Below are 21,999 nucleotides of genomic sequence, written 5' to 3'. Positions count from 1 at the left end.
CCTTGTCATTTTCAAATGAAATGCTTGAGAACTCCACCACTGAATGAGATTTAGCTAACAGTGAAGTTCTGGTGTTCATCCGTGTGTGTGTGTGTGTGTGTGTGTGTGTGTGTGTGTGTGTGTGTGTGTGTGTGTGTGTGTGTGTGTGTGTGTGTGTGTGTGTGTGTGTGTGTGTGTGTGTGTGTGTGTGTGTTTTACTTCTACAGAGGCACCTGTTCCTGTTCTCAGCAGACACCCTGACTGGCCAGAGACTTTCATTGGAGAGACTCTTATTCTGAAGTGTACGATACAAGGAAGTGCTTCTGACTGGACGTACATATGGTGGAAGGATGGAGTTAAGTCTTCCAATGAAAAATCTGAATACATTTTAGGTCCTTCTGAAAATCCCAGTGGTGGATACCAGTGTGCCGGTGTACGCAAAGATGACAAACAATATTCCAAACTCAGCAAAACCATCACTGTGTCTTCCAAAGGTAAGTACCTTGGGATACTAGTATTATAGACTGAATTGCAGGCATTTGTCATGTATCTCACTATTAAAATGTGTGTTTCTGAGTGTTTAAAATTGCATTTCTTTGTATAAATATTGAATCAATCTAAATAAACAGTATTTCATTTTGTTGTTCTCTACTTTCATATGAAATAATAAAAAAAAGAAAGAAACAATTTGTGTTTTGTCATAACCAACCACATGTGTAACTCTGTGTATTTATGTTTTACATTCAAGTCAAATGCTATTCATACAGAGCCAGTGTATTTATTATATTATATTTTGTTATTCCTAATGTGAATAACAGATAAACCCAAGGCCACACTGGAAGCTGACCAGACAACTATACCAGCAGGGGGCAGTGTTACACTAACCTGCTCTGTGGAGGGCTCATCTGGATGGAACTACTACTGGTACCAACATAACTCACTGATCATACAAGATGCTGTTCAGTACTCTACTGGACCAATCAGAGTGTCAGAGGGTGGAGACTACAAGTGCAGAGGAGGGAGAGGAGACCCAGTTTACTACACTGAATACAGTGATGCTCTCACCTTGAACACAACTGATGGTGAGTAATTATCTCTGCCAGGCCGGGAGGCAGAGATTATGTTTTCATCCCTGTGCGCGTGTAAGTCTGTCTGTATGTGCGCAGCTAATCTTGGAAGACAAAGAAGGACCGATCAGCGTCATAATTTGCACACTCCTAGTAAAGTCTACCAAGGAAGACACACCGTCCCGAATTTGCCAAATCAGTGGCTATACCAGGCCTCTTTATGTTTTGGCTTAATACTTTTTCATTTTATTCTTTTGCTATTTACCCCCTTTTCCCCCCAATTTAGTCGTTATGCCAATTAATTCGTACCCACAAACATTTGTGTGTTGTCACTGCTGTTGTATCCTACTGTCTCACCTGCCAGTGAGGAGCCCCCACCGGGAGGACGTAGAGCCTTCACCCTATACTCCTCCCGCCCAACACTCCCCGCTGACAGGCTCCGCCCCCTCCAGCACGTAGGAGTATACATGCAGTGACAAATATCACCCGGCTTCCCTCCCCTGGACACGGGCCAATTGTGTTTGTATAGACGCTCAAACAAGGCCGGATGCACTGCGGTGGATTCGATCCCCCATGCAGCCTCCGTGGTGGTGGGCAGGCGCTTTACCACTGCAGCACCTGAGCACCGGCCTAATGCTCTTGAGTTTAAAAAACGTGTTTTTACCCTGGATTCCTTGCATTATGACAAATTTAATAATACTAATACTTTTTTGTCCAAAGCTCACACAAATCGGTACACATTATCTCTGGAGTCTGGAGTCATATATTCATTGTACTTGGCCATGATTGTCTGCCAAATTTTGCGAGAGGGGCCTTTAAACAACACTGGGGCACCTAAAATGCTACAAATGTCACCGTTTACACAGCCGACTTACACAGCCCTAGCTAGCCAACCTAGCCTGCGGAGATATGCAATACAAGGAGCACACTTTTCTAATTTACTTGACTTTGTCTTTGACATTTTAAATAATGTACTGTATAGTACGTACAATATGTCAAGTCCCCATAAAAGTAGAATAATCACAGCTACTGGGAAATGTCAATTCAGTTAATCTCTTTTTTTATTTGATGAAGCGTTTTGTAGTTATATGTGTAGGCATATTTATAAGGTACCATAACTAAAATGCTATTTTCTTTGCCGATTCTGTCTCAACATTCAGTGTCTGGATCTGCGGAACTGAGTTCTCTACATGTGGGTCTGATAGCAGGACTTCTTGTTGTGATTGTACTGGCCATCCTGCTGTTCCTGCTGTGTCGATGCACAAAATCTAAAGGTGAGAAACAAACACCCACATGCTGATAATATATTTTTAAATCAAAATGTTTACAGTATATACAGTATAATATACTGTATATACTGTAAACATTTTGATTTAATTATTATATTATAATAATACTACAGTATGTTGGGACACCGAACAGCAGAGGACTGCTCACAGTGTAAAACACTATTTAACATATTTTACTTGTTTTTATTACAGGTCCATGTTGTGTCAGGTAGGTACAACTATCTGTCTCTAGAGCAACACTAGTAATCCACTGTCTGCTGTGGCTCATCATGATCTGGGAATTATGCTAATTTAATTATGTTATGATGTTTTAATGTGTAGACTCAACTATCTACAGTGTAAATCTATATTCACCAAGACACCAAGAACTAATGTGTGGACTAACATCTATGAGGGCTCAGCCCTGTCTGTCTCATCTTCACACTTCACACGCAAGTTTGCTTCTTTGTGCTGATCCTGAAATAGATCTGTAGAGTCCCAGGGAACCAATCAGAACTCAGCAGCGGACCAGAGGACCAACCAGAGAGGAAGTCCAGACGATGTACATGCCCCACTTCAGCATGGTCAGCCTTTCAACATCACTCACTCACTCACTCACATACTGTACATACCAGCTGATCACTAGCCCCATGCATCACTGATGTGTCTGCTTTGAGAATGAGATTTCAATGAATGAATGAATCAATTAATCAATCAATGAATCAATGAATCAATCAATCAATCAAACAAACAATCAATCAATCAATCAATCAATCAATCAATTGGCAGCTATAAAAAAACAGGCATTATTTTAACACAAGCAAAGATGTTTTAATAAAGTTCTCAAGGCCCTCAACTGACTGAAAATGTTACAGTAGCACATAGAGTACTTCTTGATAACACATGAGGATTTTCAAAGAGGAAACTGATTTGACAGAATTGCAGAGATTAATAAGGTGGACATTAAATGCATTTGTAATATAATTTACTGATGTTCTATGTTCTGTCTTTCAGATAAGGCTGCAGCTGAGTCCAGTGATGTGACATATTCACAGATTGAACTAAAGAATATCAGCAAGAAGAAAGGTGAGTAAACAAAACAAACAAACACAACATGAAATCGCTGCTTGTTCCTGGTATGATTGACAAATAAAAACATATTGATTCTTGATTGTTGAAATATGATTGAGATGGAGGTTATGGAATGTAGAGTGGTGATTGTTAACACAGTCACACTTGACACCCTCGTTCTTGGTCGACATGGTCAATAAACCGCTCTGACGTAATGTACTCTATTATGAGAAATAATATTTCTATTTATATCTATTTATTTCTCTGTCTGTCTCTATCTATACACGGCTTAAGTAATACTATTCTATGACTGTGTGTGTGTGTGTGTGTGTGTGTGTGTGTGTGTGTGTGTGTGTGTGTGTGTGTGTGTGTGTGTGTGTGTGTGTGTGTGTGTGTGTGTGTGTGTGTGTGTGTGGTGTTATAGAAGAAGCAGGAGAACCAGATGTGACGTACGCCCAGGTTAACTTCCAAAACAAAGCCAAAGCCGACAATAAGAAAGGTATAGTCTAAGGCCCCATGTCCACCAAGACGTTTTTTTCCTGAGCGCAGCGCATGTTTTTAATTGTTTATAACGGGAGTGCCGCGTTTTTGTAAACTCCAGCAGCTTGGCCTTGCGCTGGACATTTACCTTGCTGTCGGCATGTGCACGTGCAGCGCTTTTCCCTGCCTGCTGAAAGCTCAAATATTTTCCACTCAGGCTCCTGGAGGCGCTGTTAGGCGAGCACCTTGGCGTTTTCAGCCCAGAATAAGAGCCTAAAGTCCAAAGCGTCAATTCACTCCATTGTCCTGTCACATATGACTCGCCACAAATTCAACAGTGACAGTGCATTAATAAAAAATGCTGTGTGTGTGCATGCGTTTGTCTGTGTGTGTGTGTGTGTGTGTGTGTGTGTGTGTGTGTGTGTGTGTGTGTGTGTGTGTGTGTGTGTGTGTGTGTGTGTGTGTGTGAGATGTAGAAGGAGCAGGAGAACCAGATGTGACCTACGCCCAGGTGAACTACCAAAGCAAAGCCAAAGCCAACAATAAGAAAGGTAGGTAAAGTCATGAAATAGGTGAAATACACAGCCTCATGTGGTTAAAGGTTAAGATGTAATTAGACAGAGAATCAACATAATGTGAATTAAAACACGCTATTTAATGCTAACATGTTCTGTGTATTATTTTCCATTCACAGAATCAGCAGCTCCAGAGCAAACTGAAGATACCGTTTATGCTCAGGTCAAACCAGGAACGTCTCTTGGTAAGATACTGTTTTATTAACAACCATAGAGCTAATGCTGTATATACAGTATAGCTGTGCATTCATGCTGTGATCTCAGAAGTTATATAGAAACGGTAATATCTTATACAATGACAGTATTTCCATATTTAAACTTTTTGTATTTTTTTTATAAATTAATGCCCTATTGTCATACTACAAACTACAGTATCACACAAAAGTAGCATAGCCGATCTAAAGCTTGTAGATCTGCTATTTTCTGTATTTTTGAAATATAATTTAAGTAAAAGTAGTTAAGTGTGTGTGTATTTATAAATATTGAAAAATATATATAATTATTAAACAAAAGCTTGTGACTAAATGATAACTACATTGGATTTATTGGAACACAGGTTCTTTTTTACATTTCAAGAACATTATCAGTTTTGTAAATGGAAAGGTTTCTGCCTGACATCAGTAATTTGTATTGTATGTTGTTTCTTTCCAGGATGATAAATGAAGATGCAGGAAAACATGATGAAGAGAAGAACAGCATGGAAGCATCAGAGTTGTATTTATATCCACTTTAATATTATGAATATTCCACACAAACTGGATCATATTTTAACTAATTAAAACAGTCCTAAAGCTGCATTGTGTGCTATGCAGCCTCTAAACCAGAGGTTTTCAATCTTTTTAATTTCAAGGACCCCACATTTGATAACATTTTTATCTCTGGACCCCAATCTAAATGTAAAATCCTCAGTGTTAATTTCACGCTGAGAGTGTACAATGGAACCAAATGGACCCTTACTGGTCCATTTGGTTCAATAGAACGATACTTCTAATAACTATAATGTCTTATTTTTAAAACATTCTAACTCAAGTGAATTGCAGTGTCCACACCACAACTATAACAAAAGTAACGGTGGTGAACAATATCGTTGTGATCACTTTCAGAGAGATTTGATGAACGATCAACAATCATCCGAATTTACAGGCCATCACATTCAACATTTTTAGGACATTTCTTTTCACTTTCATCAGTGTGGATGCTCACGTCATTATTGTTATAGTGTTCTTTATGTATATATATATATATATATTATCTATCATCTATAATTATGATAGTTACCTTCATAGTTATCATTCTTCATATGGACGGCCCTTTAGTCTCGTATGCGTATGAAAACATGGATTCTATTAATTCTATAAAAATGTTTACCTGAGTTACTTCTCTTTGTAAGTATTTGTAGATAAAAGCTTATAGTAATAATCTTCTTTTGATAAACCTTTATAATGTAATTAAATGTAATAATGGTATTTGATGTGTTGTGATGCTTAGTCCCCCTTTTTTTAACTTTTATACAGGTTTTTTATTCAGTTGTTTTTTAATGAGTTGTGTTACATATAATCTGTATGTGTTGTTGTGTGTGTGGACCCCAGGAAGAGCAGCAGCTACAGTACCTTGGTGGCAGCTAGTGGGGATCCAAATAAATCATATGACAAGAAAAGTCCAAGCATGAGGGAGACCCTGACCTATTAGGTCGACACACATTGGTCATGCTGTTGCCTAAAATATTTTGATTAAAGACGGAATTATTTCATTGTAAGTCTGCAGTCCACACGACTTGGGGGTCAAGCAGTAGTACATTTTGGAAGGTTTTGTCATGATGTTCTTACCTGTGTCACCAAAGAGCTCCTGTCTATAGAGCCACTGATCTATGCAGCGCTTCTTTAGTTTTAAACCTTTCAGTTATAATTTGATATATTACCTTCTAGCATTTAGACGTTGATTGCTTTGTTACATTGTTAAAAAGAGGGGACCAAGTACAGAGCCTTGGGGGACCCTGGGTCCAAAGAATATAAATGGTTTAAGTTGTATCTTTTGTATTCTATTGTTTTACTATTAATAAAAAATAAATAAAGTGGACTTCTATTACATTTTGTAGCTGACTTTCATTCAGGTCAAGTTTTCTTCAGACATCGTTGTTTCCTGTGTTGTTGATTTATTTAATCAAATATGCCTCCACGTACCATCAAATAGCTGCACCCCATTGATAAAATAAAAAATACAAAAAATACATATATTCAGGTAAAGTACAAAGACTTTACTTAAATACAGTACTCAAGTAAATGTACTTAGTTATTTTCCACCATTGCAGACAAGCTTATGGATCATATTTCTCTGAACCTGGTGTAGGAACCTTAATGATTGGCTAGTGGTGAAATATGTACATGTCATTTTGATTGGTTGGGCTGAACATGTGGCTTTCTGCCTCAAAGTCAGAACGTGGGTCAAATTTGCTTCATGTGCACTATAGGGATGATGCAACAGTTAATTGAACTAATCGATTTAATCCATAATAAAACATAACTGAGACTTGATGATAGTAGTGTTGTTTAATTATGCACTTCTTGCTTACTGTTTTACATGAATGTAGAGAGACAGGAAACGACCACAAAAAGTCCTGCACAAAACCACTTAAGTGCTCAGGTCCTCACACCATGCAACATGACTTTGCCCATTAACCCATTGAGACGCATCTCTGTAACCACTTTAACCATTATTTAATACTTTGGCTATTCAGAAATAGCAGATATACAAGAAGTTACAAGCTTGTAGATCTGCTATTTTTGAAAAATCGTGAACATTTGTGCAAATCTTTGAATAATATATATTTTTGCAGCTAAATAGGCTACATATAATTTTGGGGGCCCTTGACATAAAAACGTTGAGCTTGTATATCGGCTATTTTTTAATAGCCCAAAGAAATCTAAAATGACACAGATGGGTTCCCGGTCCTAATTGAATAAGTCGTTTTTACACATGATCTTTGTAAATGTATTTCATCACTCTACTAAGTTGTTTATATGTCATTATGTGGGATATGACTGCTTCAACACGACCTCTACTACCCTGATAGACAAAGTGTAAAAACATCACTGCTGCAATATGTATGAATTAACTCATTAACTGAACTACATTCCACAATTGTATGTATTTTTATTTATTTAACCTTTATGTAGGTATGCTGAGCACATGTGCTCTTTTTCAGCAATGCCTTGCTTCACACTCACATGGGAGCTGACTAGTACAACCACAGTCTTACACTGCTGACCACTGAGCAGCTCCACTGGAGCAGTTGGTGGTTCAGTGCCTTGCTCAAGGGCACTTCAGCGGAGAAGTTCAGTTCATTGATTGCCATTCACTTCCCAACCCAGATTTTTCCTGCCGCTCTGGGGGATCGAACCAAGAACCGTTCGGGCACAAACATGCTCCTCTAACCTTTAGGCCACCACTGCCCCACAAGAAATCACTACAAACATTTCACTTCATCAAGTTATGAAAATATTCCTGTTTTTCGTTTTGTTTTAGTCTTGCACATGAGTGTAAAGTACCAGGACGCTAAAATCAGACACACAGGACTCTTCTACTTTTTTTTCCCTTTTCTTAAAAAAAAACAAAAAACATTTTACCCAATTTTTCTCCCCAATTTAGTTGTTATGCCAATTAATTCCTCTGTTTTCTTTTACACTAATACTGGCTCACCTGCCAGTGAGGAGCCCTGAGCGGGAGGACATAGAGCCTTTGTCCTACTCTTCCCATTCAACATTCCATGCAAAGAGTATGTGCAGTGACAAATATGACCCTCCCCGTCTGGCTTCCGTCACCAAATCCGTACATTCAATTAACCATTACTTAACAAACAAAGTAGACACAATGGCCCTCATTTATCAACCTTGCACAAACCAAAAAATGACGTACACTGATAAGTGTCTGCATTTATCATTATATCATCACTTTGACGAGAGCACAAATCTTTTTGAAAGTGTCAGTGATGGTTAGAAGTTAGTGATTTACTGAAATAAAATACTATCTGTGATTTTCTTTAACACAGTGTTGTTCTCACTACAGTATATGACACTTTTTAGTTTGGCCATTGGACTTGCGCTGTTATGATATAGGTGATATTTGTGTGATATGTGTCTCAGGTGGCCAGTCTGAGTTGCAAATAGGCCACTGTAGCCTCTGTGTGACTCCACTGATATGATTAGAGGCATAACTTTCCACCGGAGAAGTTGCTCTGTTCTTATTGGCTTACCATACTTTCTTGGCCGTATTCTGCTTCTTCATGTTTAAAATCTCTTCTGAATTAATTGCGCCGTCACGGTCATTCTTACACTGTTATTGACAGGTTATGACAGCTTGGTAAATCCCATCAATTCATGAATTAGCATGAGGGACCCTGTCTAATCATGGAAGAGGTCATTTTAATTGAAGATGTTGATTTGTACTTCTAATAAGAAAACACATATTGTTGCACGTTCAAGGAATGAGTCACTTCTTTGACGCAATCACTTTTCTGAAAGAGGAAGGAAAAGCACAGTGAATTTACTAAAGAAGAAGTTTAAAAAACATACTAAGCTCATAGTAGGGGGTGTATCTCTCTCTCTCTCTCTCTCTCTCTCTCTCTCTCTCTCTCTCTCTCTCTCTCTCTCTCTCTCTCTCTCTCTCTCTCTCTCTCTCTCTCTCTCTCTCTCTCTCTCTCTCTCTCTCTCTCTCTCTCTCTCTCTCTCTCTCTAATTACTTCACTGTGTACAGGAAGTATTCAGTCTTTCAGAGCCATTCAAGAGAAGATGAAACTACACACCCTGCCCTTCGTTGTCCTCGGTGAGTAATTATTGTAGTAGGTCTGTTATATCACTATTATTACGAGTAGCTCTATTGATCTACTATTATTAACCGGATTTGAACCCGGTTTCCTGCACAAGTGCTGAAATGTTTTACCATTGAGCTAATAGAGCCTGCCTGGTAAAAATGTGTGTGTCAGATACATTTATCATTTCAACAATATTTTAATTTACTATAAGCAATAAAAAACAAAACAACAGGCCAAAGTGTGGCAGTGATGATGAAACTATATAGTACAGAGACGCCATAGTGTCTGCTTCTATAGTCTACAATAATTCATGTACAGTATAATTCATGCGTGTCCATTTTTTTTTACACTTTAACAAAATATAATTATAGCAACAAGCTGCAAAACAATTGTTGGATATCAAAATAGTATGCATTTTAAACATCAAGCCTGAAACTATGCATTCATTTGCAGCCTCAGATTGTAAGCTTGTTATTGTCATACTTTATGAAAGGATTTCAACATTTTCTTCAAAACACTGTCAACACACACACGCTAGAAATGGGGGGTCAGCCAGGGTTGTGTAAGTCGTGGGTTGCAGCAGCTGTCAGTATCCGAGGAAGCTGCAATGCATGACGTAAAGTGAAACCTTTTGCATGTGTGGGTAGTAGAAGGGAGCCCACTATAAAGACTCCTCAACAAGTAATTCTATTGATAAGATCTGATGAAATGGAAACCAAATAAATATATTTAAATATTTGATTGAATCAAACAGCTTAAAAACTGTCTGGGGTGAACACAAAAGCCTGAGTAGATGTTAAAATGACCCGAGAAGTGTTTCAATGTCAAATACCCCTTTAAGTTATTGTTTAATTGTTCTGATTGAACTTGAGTCGGCTGTCTATGTAAGTAAGTAAGTACGTAAGTAAGTACATTTTATTCGTAGAGCACCTTTCACAGACATCAGAGTCACAAAGTGCTTCACAAAAATAAAGGTAAAACATGTCAATAAGAAAATAAGAAGACAAAAATAAAACAATCGGCATTTAACCAATCAGGCTACGTAAAGGCCTGTTTGAATAGGTCTTTAAACGTGTGTTTTTTTGAAGGTCCACAGAGGCCACAGTTTTTAGGTGGAAGGGGAGATCATTCCATAGCCTGGGGGCAAAACTAGCAAAGGCTCGATCACCTTTCGTTTATGTGTTGATGTGTTATATTAATTAGAAATAATTAATGCAGTTCATGCTTAGCTTCATATTGTCTCATCAAATGATTTTCAGTGGTGAGCAGCTTCCTATCCTGTGGACTCAGTCAAGGTGAGGATTAATTTAATATTTATTGTCTTTATTCACTCAGTAAAGATCATATTTACACCTGTCACATACTTAATCCTCTCAATTATTACATAAAATATATTTATGTCAGTTTTCTACTAGGTATTAAATAATGTTCTGTAAATCTAGTCAGCTTACTTGTTACTGTGATTTAGTGACAGACAGATTGTTTGTAGCATTTGGTTTAATTCTACTTGCGTGTTTGTGTAGAGACACCACAGGCTGTTCTGACCGTGCTGCCCAACCACACATTTACTGGAGAGACTGTCACATTCACATGTGACATGGGAGAAGGAGACTGGGACTATTACTTATACAAAGATGGTCACTCTGTCAGGACCTCTGAGCAGAATTATTTTGCATTGCAAGCAGAGCCAGATGGTGAATATAAATACCAGTGTCACAGTCGCCGTAGAACCTCTCAAGATGTTGAAAGAAAAAGCAATGTAGTAACTTTGATTGTATCAGGTAAGTCATGTCCTCACCGACGATCATTTACAGCACTCATATATTAACCCTTCAATTATGGTTCTGTATCCATAACTAGATGAATATCATGTATCAAGGATGTGCAAAATGGGACTTGATAATCAGAAGTGTGGGTTTTTGGGGGGTTTTACTAGACCCTATTTGTCCTGTTTCTATTTCTTAGTGTACTATTGTCTTCTTGTAATATGTTCTTCAATTCTAGCATATGGGAGAAATACAGTCAGAGACTCAATAGTTACACAGTTCTATGTTATGTCTCTTTCATGAATAACAGCTAAACCAACGGCTACACTGAAACCAGACAGAACAAGTGTACTGGCATCAGACAGTTTGACCCTCACCTGTACTATAGACGACAGAACAGCTTCATGGAACATCTACTGGTACAAAGACCACCAACAGTCTGCACTAGTGAAGGAGACATATCAATCAACCATCACATTCAGACACAGTGACCCAGGGACAGTTGTCTACTGGTGTCGAGGAGGGAGAGGACACCCACCATACTACACAGATTACAGCAGCCCAGTTCATATCTCTGTCTCTGGTGAGTTATATACTGTACTGTACACACTGGGTGCGTTCGGAAATTGCACACCGGAGCACACTCGCCTATTAGTTTGTATTGGCCAGTGCGCTCAGTGCTGTATTTCCGAACGCACCCTATACAGTATGTCACAGCTGTAATCCACTTGATTCCACAATGTGTTGGTTGTACAATAATAATACATTATTGACCTATGTGTTTGTATAGAGAGATCACAAGCTGTTCTGACCCTGCAACCCAACCCCACATTTACTGGAGAGAATGTTGCATTCACATGTGCCATGGGAGAAGGAAAGGACGATGACTGGAACTATTACTTAAAAAAAGATGGTGTTAACCCTCGTCAGATTCATGTGAATCGCTATGTATTTGAAACACAGCCAGGCCACAGTGGTGAATACCAGTGTATCGGTCATCTTAAAAAAGATAACGTGGTTGTAAAACAAACCAAAACAGTCAATTTGATTGTATCAGGTGAGTCATATCATCATACTTACTCATAACTGACATTATGTTTATAATAATTGACAGTATGATATACATTATGAACATTAATTATGGTTGTGTGCCCATATAGAAATGAAAATCCTGTTTTGTGAGAAATGGGACTTGATGATTAGCAATGCTTGTTTTTTTTTAATAGACCCCCTTCCTTTTCCTAACTTTTCTTTCTTTCTTGGTGTAATATCCTTGAGGTTTTCTTTCTTTTTTGTATTACTACTATATTTTTTTCCACTTCTAGTGATTGGGAGAAATACTGAGATTCAGTGTTACACAATTCTATTTTATTTATTTTTCATAAATAACAGCTAAACCAACGGCTACACTGAAACCAGACAGAACAAGTGTACTGACATCAAATATAGTGATCCTCACCTGTACTCTGGAACAGAGTACAACTCCATGGAACATCTACTGGTACAGAGACAAGAAAAACTCTGTACTGCAGAAGGAGGTGACCAAACAGACGACCTACACATTCAGAGTCTCAGAGAGTGCAACCTACTGGTGTCAGGGAGGGAGAGGAAACCCAACATACTTCACACAATACAGCAACCCAGTTCATATCACTGTCTCTGGTGAGTTACATACAAACTCTACACTATAATCTAATTGATTCTTATTATAAAACAGATAGTTCCAACCAAGATGGAGTTGAAATAGTCTCTCCAGCTGTGCTAAAATGAGCATTACAACACACCTGGCATTTATCAAATGAAAGATTTAAGAACAGCCTAATCACAATATAGATATTACTCCACCACTGATTAGAAATATGGCCGATTTGGTGCCTGTCAGTGGAGAATGTTGAACAGGTACAACAGCAGTGGAAACACAGAAATGTGTGTGGACGATTAAAAAACACTATTTTGGGGAGAAAAGGTGGTGGATAATAATTGGCTACTTTAAATAAAATAAAAGTTAAGAGGTTGAGTTTAATACATATGATGGAATTCAAGAATCAATAAAATGTCACTCAACATAACTGTGTGTGTGTGTGTGTGTGTGTGTGTGTGTGTGTGTGTGTGTGTGTGTGTGTGTGTGTGTGTGTGTGTGTGTGTGCATGCACGTGTGCACGTGCATGCTTGCGCATGCGTGCGTGCGTTACTTCTACAGATGCACCTGTTCCTGTTCTCAGCAGACACCCTGACAGGCCTGATGCTTTCATTGGAGAGACTGTTATTCTGAAGTGTGCGATACAAGGAAGTGCTTCTGACTGGACGTACATATGGTGGAAGGATAATGATGCGTCTTCCAGTGTAGAATCTGAATACATTTTAGGTCCTCCTGGAAAGCGCAGTGGTGAATACCAGTGTAGAGGTTATCACAAACATGACAAACAATGGTCCAAACGCAGCGAAACCATCACAGTGTCTTTCAAAGGTATGCATACGAGATATGGATATAGGCCCCAGAGACAATAAGCAATATCTAATTTTGTTGCTATGAGCCTCTACTTTCATAAACACTAATGTTTGCCATAACCAACCACATTTCTACTCTGTGTATATGACTGGAAAGTATTGTATGTATTCCAGTCAAATGCTATTCATACAGAGCCAGTGTATTTATTGTAAGTGTATTTGCTTTTACTAATATAAACAACAGATCAACCAAAGGCCACAATGACAGCTGAGCAGACAGTCATCCCAGCAAGGGGCAGTGTTTCACTGAACTGCTCTGTGGAGGGCTCATCTGGATGGAACTACTACTGGTACCAAAATAACTCACTGATCATACAAGATGCTGTTCAGTACTCTACTGGACCAATCAGCGTGTCAGAGGGTGGAGTCTACAGGTGCAGAGGAGGGAGAGGAGATCCAGTTTACTACACTGAATACAGTGATGCTCTCACCTTGAACACAACTGATGGTGAGTAATTATTTCTGCCAGGCCAGGAGGCGGAGATTATGTTTTCATCCCTGTACGCGTGTCCGTCTGTCTGTATGTATGTGCGCAGCTAATCTTGGAAGACAATGGGCCGATCGGTGTCATAATTAAGCTTGCACACTCCCAGTATATAGGCTACCAAGAAAGACACACAACTTGCCAAATCGGTGGCTACTGTATACCAGGCCACTTTATGTTTTGGCCTAATACTTTTTTATTTTATTTTTTACCTTTTTTTTCTCCCAATTTAGTCGTAATGACAATTAATTCCTCCCCACAAACATTTCTGTGTTGTCACTGCTGTTGTATCCTACTGGCTCACCTGCCAGTGAGGAGCCCCCACCGGGAGGACGTAGAGCCTACATCCTACTCCTACCGCCCAACACTCGTGGAGCCCCAGTAGGTGTACGTGCAGTGACAAATATCACCCTCCCCGCCCGGCTTCCCTCTGGCAAACCAATTGTGTTTGTATAGACGCTCGGCAAAGCCAGGTGCACTGCGGATTCAAACCCCCAGCTTCCGTGGTGGTGGGCAGGCACTTTACCACTGAGCCACCGGAGCACCGGACTAATGCTCTTGAACCGCAGTTGTACAAGACATTTTCTTTTTACCCTGGATTTCTTGGATTATGACACATTTAATAATACTACTCAATACTACTCAACCTGATTTCGTCCAAAGATCACAAAAAGAGGTACGCATTATCTCTAGAGTCAGAGATACATTCCATTCTAATTGGCTATGATTGCCTGCCAAATTTTGCGAGAGGGGCCTCTAAACAACACTGATATAACTTAAAATGTTACAAATGTCACTGTATTGCAGAAATATGATTGTTTAAGTCATGTGACAATGACCATCAGAATGTCTGGCCTATATCTTACACAAAATGACACATATTATGAACGCAACATCCAATCAACCTCAAATTGGAATTGCATGTAGCCTCTATGACACACTTCCAAAAGCACTTTCATTTCTGCCCACAAATGCGTTAAGTATGTTTTAGAAATGCTATCCCCCCAGTTTCCTCGGGCCGTGATGAATGCAACCCACGACTTACACAGCCCTAGCTAGCCAACCTAGCCTGCGGAGATATGCAATACCAGGAGCACACTTTTCTAATTTGCTTTACTTTGTCTTAACATTTTAAATAATGTACTGTAGTACACCGTACAATATGTCAATAAGTCCCCATACAAGTAGAACAATCACAGCTACTAGGAAATGCCAGTTCAGTAATATCTTAGTGTAATTGATCTTGTGAAGCGTTTTGTCGTTATACAGTATGTGTAGGCATATTTATAAAGGTACCATAACTAAAATGCTATTTTCTTTTCCGATACTGTCTCAATGTTCAGAGTCTGGATCTGCGAAACTGAGTTCTCTACATGTAGTGGGTGTGATTGTAGGACTTCTTGTTGTGATTGTACTGGCCATCCTGCTGTTCCTGCTGTGTCGATACACAAAATGTAAAGGTGAGAAACACTCACATATTGATTATGCTGCTGACAGTGTAAAACACTATTTAACATATTGTATTTTTTTTTATTACAGGTCCATGTTGTGTCAGGTAGGTACAACTATCTGTCTCTAGAGCAACACTACAATAATAGCATCTATGAAAAACAACTCAACTATCTACATTGTAAATATATTTTCACCAAGACTCCAATAACTAATTTGTGGACTAACATCTATGAGGGGTCAGCCCTGTCTGTCTCATCTTCACACATGATCACAGTAGATCATGTTTGCTACTTTGTGCTGATCCTGAAATAGATCTGTAGAGTCCCAGGGAACCAATCAGAACTCAGCAACAGACCAGAGGACCAACCAAAGAGGAAGTCCAGACGATGCACATGCCCCACTTCAGCATGGTCAGCCTTTCATCATCACTCACTCACTCACTCACTCATTCATTCACTCACTTATTCACTCACTCACATAGCAGCTGATCACTAGCCCTAGCACTGATGGTTCTGCTTTGATAATGAGGCTTCAATCAATCAATCAATCACTTGGTAGCTATAAAACCAGGCATTATTTTAACACTAGCAAAGATCATTTTAATAAGTTGTCAAAGCACTCAATTGTATAGTAACAGTATAGCACATGCTTATTTAAATGAGGATTTTCAAAGAGCAACTGGTTTTATAGAATTGTAGAGATTAATATGTTGGACATTAAATTCATTTGTAATTTCATTTACTGGTGTGTTCAGATAAGGCTGCAGCTGAGTCCAGTGACGCGACATATTCACAGATTGAACTAAAGAAAATCAGCAAGAAGAAGGGTGAGCAAACAAAACAATAAATGAAATCGCTGCCAAATAAAAGTGTGACAAATACAAAATTCTAACTTCTAACCCTAACCATTGATTCTTGATTCTTGATTGTTGAAATATGATTAAGATGGAGGTTATGGAATGTAGAGTGGTGATTGTCAACACAGTTCACACTTGGTACGAGTGGGTTCACAATAAATTGTAAATAAATAAGACATGTATAGGTAAAGTTTCCTCTACAGAGAATGATCCACTTGAGAAGTCTTTGTATTCTAAGGTAAAGACTGCATCGTCTCCATCGTGTATTATGTATAACCTTCCATAAACAATCAGTTTATTTATTTATGTATTCTTCATCATCAATAACTCCACCGATTATGTAGGAAGTTAACATAATCACCACCTACTGTAGCTGGTGACATTGTTTAATTCACCAGTTTGACAGAGGTTGTACTCCATGTGTGTCCCGGGTAGCTCAGTCAGTAGAGCTCTCAACCAATGGGTTCTATCCCAGGCAGCGCTAACTCAGAGTATGAGTCCGTGGCGTTCCCAGAAATTACATTTAGGGCAGGCGAGATCCCCCCCCGGGGGGGGGGAAATCTCGGGGGAAACAAGTTGACAACAACAACACAACATCACCACTACAAAACTGAAAAACGTTAATAAAAACAATAATAAGTATAATCAAGTATTTGTATTCTAAAAAAAAAAGCAGCATTACAGAAAAGGCGAACATGATGTCCTGCACAAATTATTGACTAATTTCAACATTGCGATTACAACAGTAACAAAAACAGCCAAATCAAATAGTTTTCAAGCATGTGATGTCTCAAACATGAGCCGACGGGGCTTGATGCACTTGAAAATATCTATAACTGAATCGTAGTTCAGACCTTGTACTTCTGCTTGTACTTTTTATGCCAGGTGAGTACAGGTGATGGCCCAGACCCCCACTCCTGGCACTCCTAGTACCCCATGAAGACAATGGCATACATGATTTGCATCACTATAGGCGAGGGTCGCTCTGCTCAATAGTAGTGATTGGCTGCCTGCCCGCGTGAATGACTGCGGCTGTCTGTCAGTCTTTTACTTTATTTTCTAGGGGTGGCGAGATTTTAGTTGGGCAGGCGGCCGCCTGCCTTGCCTCTATGGTGGGTACGCCACTGGTATGAGTATCACAGGTTGGTTACTAACAAGTGTTGTAGATATTGGGAGCTGATGGAAGGTGTTGCGCTTCACCTCAGCAATTCATCTCCCAGTGGTCAGGTCTAGTGCATTGAAGAAGGGATTGACACCCTCGTTCTTGGTAGATATGGTCAATAAGACACTCTGACTTAATGTACTCTATGCTAGAAATATTTATCTGTCTGTCTGTCTATATCTATATACTGCTTAAATAATACTATTTTCTGACACACGTGTGTGTGTGTGTGTGTGTGTGTGTGTGTGTGTGTGTGTGTGTGTGTGTGTGTGTGTGTGTGTGTGTGTGTGTGTGTGTGTGTGTGTTATAGAAGGAGCAGGAGAACCAGATGTGACCTACGCCCAGGTTAACTACCAAAAGAAAGCTAAAGCCAACAATAAGAAAGGTATAGTGTAAGGCCCTGTGTCCATCAAGATGTGTTTTATCCTGAGCGCAGTGCATGTTTTTAACCCTGCAAGGCCCAGATTCTTTTCAAGTTGTGATGATTCCTGGCTCTGTGGGGGGTATTTATATGCAAATATCCTGGCCAATGGCATTGTAAGAATAAACAATAGGACCCAATGAGGATTTAGAGGTAAAAAAAAAAAAATAACAGAAAAGACAAATGATTTAAATTCATTTCTTTATAAAACATACATGTGATCGTGCGATCACACTGGGCCTTGTTGTTTATAATGGGAGCGCCGCGTTTTTGAAAACTCCAGCAGCTTTGCGTTGAACTGGACATTGACCTTGCTCTCAGCGTGTGCACGTGCAGCGCTTTACCCTGCCTGCTGAAAGCTAAAATATTTACAACTCAGGCTCCTGGAAGCACTTTTAGGCGAGCGCCTTGGTGTTTTCAGCCGGATAAAAAAAAGCCTCAAAAAGAGAGTCAATTCACTGCATTTTCCTGTTGCATTTGAAATATGACTCACCATAAATTCAACAGTGACACTGCAGTAATTAAAAATGAAATTTGTGCGTGCGCATGCGTTTGTGCGTGCACATGCGTTTGTGCGTGCGTGCGTGCGTGCGTGTGCGTGTGTGTGTGTTGTAGAAGGAGCAGGAGAACCAGATGTGACCTACGCCCAGGTGAACTACCAAAACAAAGCCAAAGCCAACAACAAGAAAGGTAGGTGAAACACATATCCACCTATAATAGGATAAGAAAGGTGGGTGAAATACATACTGTATTGTTGGTGGATATATCCACCAACAATAAAGTGTCAATCACAATATGCCAAGATTGTTCTTTCCTCAACAATAACTATGTTGCATTGAAACATAACAAGGGAATACTGCTATCACCCAAAATACAGGTAGACATAGCCTCATGTTAAGATGTGTAATCAGACAGAGAATCAACATAATGTGAATTAAAATGCACTAATTATACTTTCTGCTAACATTTTCTGTGTATTATTTTCCATTCACAGAATCACCAGCTTCAGAGCAAACTGAAGATACCGTTTATGCTCAGGTCAAACCAGGAACGTCTCTTGGTGAGATACTGTTTTATTAACAACCATTGAAGAGCTAATGCCGACATGTCTAGCTGTGTGTTTATGCTGTGACCTAAATTAATGCCGTACTTTGTCATATTACAAACTACAGTGTCACACAAAAGTAGCAAATATAGCCGATCTAAAGCTTGTAGATCTGCTATTGTCTGTATTTTTGAACAATTATTTAAGTGAAAGTGGTTAAGTGTGTGAGTATTTATAATACTTATTATTAAACAAAATCCTGTGACTAAATAATAACTACATTGGATCCATTGAAACACAAGTCCTTTTTTTACATTTCACTAAAAGTAACAGTTGTGTAAATGGAAAGGTTTCTGCCTGACATCAGTGATTCGTATTGTATGTTGTTTCTTTCCAGGATGATAAATGAAGATGCAGGAAAACATGGTGAAGAGAAGAACAGCATGGAAGCATCAGAGTTGTATTTATCATATCCACTTTGATATTATGAATCTTCCACACAAACTGGATCATATCTGAACTCATTAAAACAGTCCTAAAGCTAGCCAAACTAATTTATAGAACGGTAATTCTAATAACTATGTCTTATTTTGAAACATTCTAACTCAAGTGAATTGCAGTGTCCACAACACAACTATAACAAAAGTAACAGTGGTGAACAATATCGTTGTTATCACTTCCAGAGAGATTTGATGAACGATCAACAATCATCTGAATTTACAGGCCATCACATCACATTCACATTCATTTTTTACAGTTTCATTATTATGGTTATCTTCATAGTTATCATTCTTGATGTGGACGGCCCTTTAGCCTGTGATTGGACAGAATCACCATTGCATATGAAAACATGGATTCTATTCATATAAAAATGTTCACCTGAGTTACTTCTCTTAGTTGTAGATACAAGCTTAGAGTAATAATCTTCTTTTGATAAACCCTTATAATGTAATGAAATGTAATAATTAGGGCTGGGACTCGATTAAAAAAAATAATCTAATTAATTAGAGGCTTTGTAATTAATTAATCAAAATTAATCGCATGTTTAATCGCATATCAATATTTGACCTGAGAAGCTATTTCTTTTCAGTTAAAACAGATTTTGGTATATGAGTGAATCAATGAGTGAATACATAAGTTTAAGCAACAAAAAATAGTTCTGCACACAACCGTGTTTTTATCCACACTTCCATCAGAGAGTTTTTTAAATCTAAATTTCCCATCCACTGAGCCAAGCAAAGCAGTCTGATCGGCCTCTTGTCCCATTGCGTGCACTGGGGTGTGTTGGCTGTTGGTTGGTGCACTGGTATGATCAGTACGCCTGAAACTTGTCCAGTGAGAGGTTCTGTGGTGCATAAACTAAGCGTGATTAAAATGCGATAAAAAAATGTAATCGCGTTAATTTTCTGTAATTAATTAATCTAAATTAATCAGTTAAAGTCCCAGCCCTAGTTATAATGTCATTTGATGTGATGCTTAGTCTATCCCCCTTTTTTTCTTGACTTTTATTCTTGAAAAAAAGGTCTTGAAAATGCCTTGAAAATGTTTTTTATTAAGACTGTTACATTTTGTGTGAGTTGTGTTGTGATAAGTATTGTTATGTGTTGTTATGTGTGTGTGGACCCCAGTAAGAGTAGCAGCTACAGTACCTTGGTGGCAGCTAGTGGGGATCCCAATAAATTATATATATATATATATATATATATATATATATATATATATATATATATATATATATATATATTAGGGTTGTCCGATATTGGCTTTTTTACCGATAACCGATATACCGATATTGTCCAACTCTTAATTACCGATACCGATATCAACCGATACCGATATATGCGGGGATTATTGTGATTAGGGTAAGCTCAAATTTCATATCACACACACCATATACAGTAAGAACTCCTGTAACTTATTTATAAAGCAAAAAAAAAAAAAAAACGATACCGATATTTTCCCGATATCAATTTTTATGCTAATATCGGCCGATAATATCGGGAGGCCGATAATATCGGACATCCCTAATATATATATATATATATATATATATATATGGTTAAATGTACATTCTTGCAGTAGGCGTTATTTAGTTGTTTTCTTTGACACCAGTTATATGACAAAAAGGTCCAAGAATGAGGCAGACCCTGACCTAGTATTAGGTCGTCACGCGTTGGTCATGCTGTTGCCTAAAATATTTTGATTAAAGACGGAGTGCCTTGGAATTATTTCATTGTAAGTCTGCAGTCCACACAACTTGGGAGTCAAGCAGTACTTTTTGGAAATTGTTGTCATGATTAAATGTGTCACCAAAGAACACCTGTCTATGGAGCCACTGATTCATGCAGTGTTTCTTTTGTTTTAAACCTTTCAGTTATAATTTGATTATATTACCTTCTAGCATTGCAAGTTATTTAGACATTGATTGAGCAGCTTTAGCTTTGTTATAGTATAAATGGTTTAAGTTGTATCTTTTGTATTCTGTCTTTTTACTATTAACAATAAAAAAAAGTGTTGGCTTCTATTACATGTTGTATTCATTCAGGTCAAGTCATGGTTGTTGTTTCCTGTGTCGTTGATTTATTTAATAATCTAATAATAATGAACGAAAAATTTTAATAATAATAACAATCATTTCATGAATAATGACATCTGAATGCATGTACCATCAAACAGCTGTACCCCACTGATAAAGAATCATTGACAAATACAAAAATTTAGACATTTCCAAAAATACATACATTCAGGTAAAGTACAGTTACTCAAAAAAAAATGTAATTCAAGTTAAATGTACTACTTTCCACGGTTCAACCCTTGCACACAAGGTTATGGGCCATAATACTGTATCTAAAGGGTTAGGGTGTAGGAGCCAAATGATTGGCTAGTGGTGAAATATGTACATGTCATTTTGATTGGCTGGGCTGCACATGTGGCTTACCACTTCTTTGTTCTGTGAGATTTTCACATGTATCCCAGAATACATTTCACTCTACACACCAACAGAAAGGCAGTTGCAGGTATGAAAATAGTCAAGACTCCCCAAATGCATGGCATATTT

The 21,999-nt window shown here is 38.4% G+C and overlaps 2 protein-coding genes across 2 annotated transcripts; both read left to right on the top strand.

Annotated features, from left to right (window-relative positions):
• Positions 1-691: 691 nt before the first annotated feature.
• Positions 692-5,162, top strand: LOC311063018 (uncharacterized protein; the record flags this gene model as incomplete). The annotated part of the gene is made up of 9 exons (XM_084082234.1): positions 692-695; positions 798-1,061; positions 2,207-2,320; positions 2,528-2,543; positions 2,801-2,898; positions 3,329-3,400; positions 4,342-4,416; positions 4,560-4,625; positions 5,092-5,162. The coding sequence occupies 9 exons, from the start codon at positions 692-694 to the stop codon at positions 5,094-5,096; spliced, it is 714 nt and encodes a 237-aa protein (XP_083938360.1). The 3' UTR covers positions 5,097-5,162.
• A 9,395-nt stretch (positions 5,163-14,557) lies between these two features.
• LOC311063017 (uncharacterized protein) lies at positions 14,558-19,438 on the top strand (the record flags this gene model as incomplete). Its single annotated transcript, XM_084082233.1, has 9 exons — positions 14,558-14,576; positions 15,385-15,465; positions 15,545-15,560; positions 15,770-15,867; positions 16,212-16,283; positions 17,789-17,860; positions 18,512-18,586; positions 18,891-18,956; positions 19,339-19,438. The coding sequence occupies 9 exons, from the start codon at positions 14,558-14,560 to the stop codon at positions 19,341-19,343; spliced, it is 504 nt and encodes a 167-aa protein (XP_083938359.1). The 3' UTR covers positions 19,344-19,438.
• Positions 19,439-21,999: the final 2,561 nt, after the last annotated feature.

This window comes from Gymnoscopelus microlampas (genome assembly GCF_963454915.1).
Source record: "Gymnoscopelus microlampas genome assembly, chromosome: 16".
Lineage (NCBI taxonomy): Eukaryota > Metazoa > Chordata > Actinopteri > Myctophiformes > Myctophidae > Gymnoscopelus > Gymnoscopelus microlampas.
Note: the sequence above shows the minus strand (reverse complement) of the source record. Positions and strands in the feature narration are given on the sequence as shown.